The sequence below is a fragment of the Suricata suricatta genome, unplaced genomic scaffold, assembly GCF_006229205.1.
Source record: "Suricata suricatta isolate VVHF042 unplaced genomic scaffold, meerkat_22Aug2017_6uvM2_HiC HiC_scaffold_6588, whole genome shotgun sequence".
NCBI lineage: Eukaryota > Metazoa > Chordata > Mammalia > Carnivora > Herpestidae > Suricata > Suricata suricatta.
Window position 1 is genome coordinate 1 of NW_021913766.1, and position 1,261 is coordinate 1,261.

At 43.6% G+C, this 1,261-nt stretch overlaps 1 protein-coding gene across 1 annotated transcript; it reads left to right on the top strand.

The window, feature by feature from the left end:
- Positions 1 to 378: 378 nt before the first annotated feature.
- LOC115285288 (olfactory receptor 52E1-like) lies at positions 379 to 1,254 on the top strand (the record flags this gene model as incomplete). The annotated part of the gene is made up of 1 exon (XM_029931592.1): positions 379 to 1,254. A coding segment is annotated over exon 1 (876 nt), but the record flags the coding sequence as incomplete, so codon positions are not given.
- Positions 1,255 to 1,261: the final 7 nt, after the last annotated feature.

A 1,261-nucleotide genomic window follows, 5' to 3' on the forward strand; every position in this document is an offset into this window, starting at 1 on the left:
ATAACTTTTTCAACCACTAATACTTAAACTTTCATCAAAAAAGGAACCTCCTCCAACTCATCCTTTGCAATCAGTCTTAGTACAGAGCTTAACACACATATACCAGATACATACTAGATACTCAGTCAATTTTGGTTGCATGAAAACATTTAATTCAATTGAATGGATATGATGAAGTACAGTGAAATCAAGTGCCTTCATTTTACCATTCAATGTTGTATGCCTTCAAGTCTCAATGATGCAGTGATATGGGTAGATACAATAAATGTTTCACTGGTTTCTCCACTTTCTTTGCTCACTAAACAAGGATGAGACCTACCCAGTGAATGAGAGACACTTGATTTATAATATATTTCACTCTAAATTTATCCCAGAAAGATGGTCTCACTTAATAACACCCTATTTCAACCCTATTCTTTCTTCCTTCTGGGGATCCCTGGGCTGGAACACATACATATCTGGATGGGTTTCCCTTTCTTGGCTGTGTACCTGATAGCTGTTCTTGGCAATATCAGCATCCTTTCTGTGATCGGGACTGAGAGCAGCCTCCACCAGCCCATGTTCTACTTCCTGGCCATTTTGTCGTCTATTGACCTGGGCCTGTCCACATCCACCATCCCCAAGATGCTTGGAATCTTCTGGTTCAGTCTGAGGGAAATCTCCTTTGAGGGATGTCTCATCCAGATGTTCTTCATTCACCTATGCACTGGCATGGAGTCGGCTGTGCTGGTGGCCATGGCTTATGATCACTATGTGGCCATCTGTAATCCTCTTCGGTACACGCTGGTGCTGACAAACAAGGTGGTATTCATCATTGCACTGATAATTCTACTGAAGCCTTTGTCTTTTGCCATACCCTTTGTTGTCCTCATCCTCCGGTTACCATTTTGTGGACACCAACTTATCCCCCATACTTATTGTGAACACATGGGCATTGCCCGCCTGTCCTGTGCCAGCATCAGGGTCAACATCATTTATGGCTTATGTGCCACCTCTACCCTGGTGTTTGACATCATAGCCATTGTCATTTCCTATGTCCAGATCCTTCGTGCTGTCTTTCGACTGCCTTCCCATGATGCCCAGCTCAAAGCGCTCAGCACCTGTGGCTCTCATGTGTGTGTCATGTTGGCTTTCTACACCCCTGCGTTTTTTTCATTTATGACCCACAGGTTTGGCCGGAATATACCACGTTATATCCATATCCTTTTGGCTAATTTCTATGTAGTCATTCCACCGGCTCTCAACCCTGTAATCTATGGCA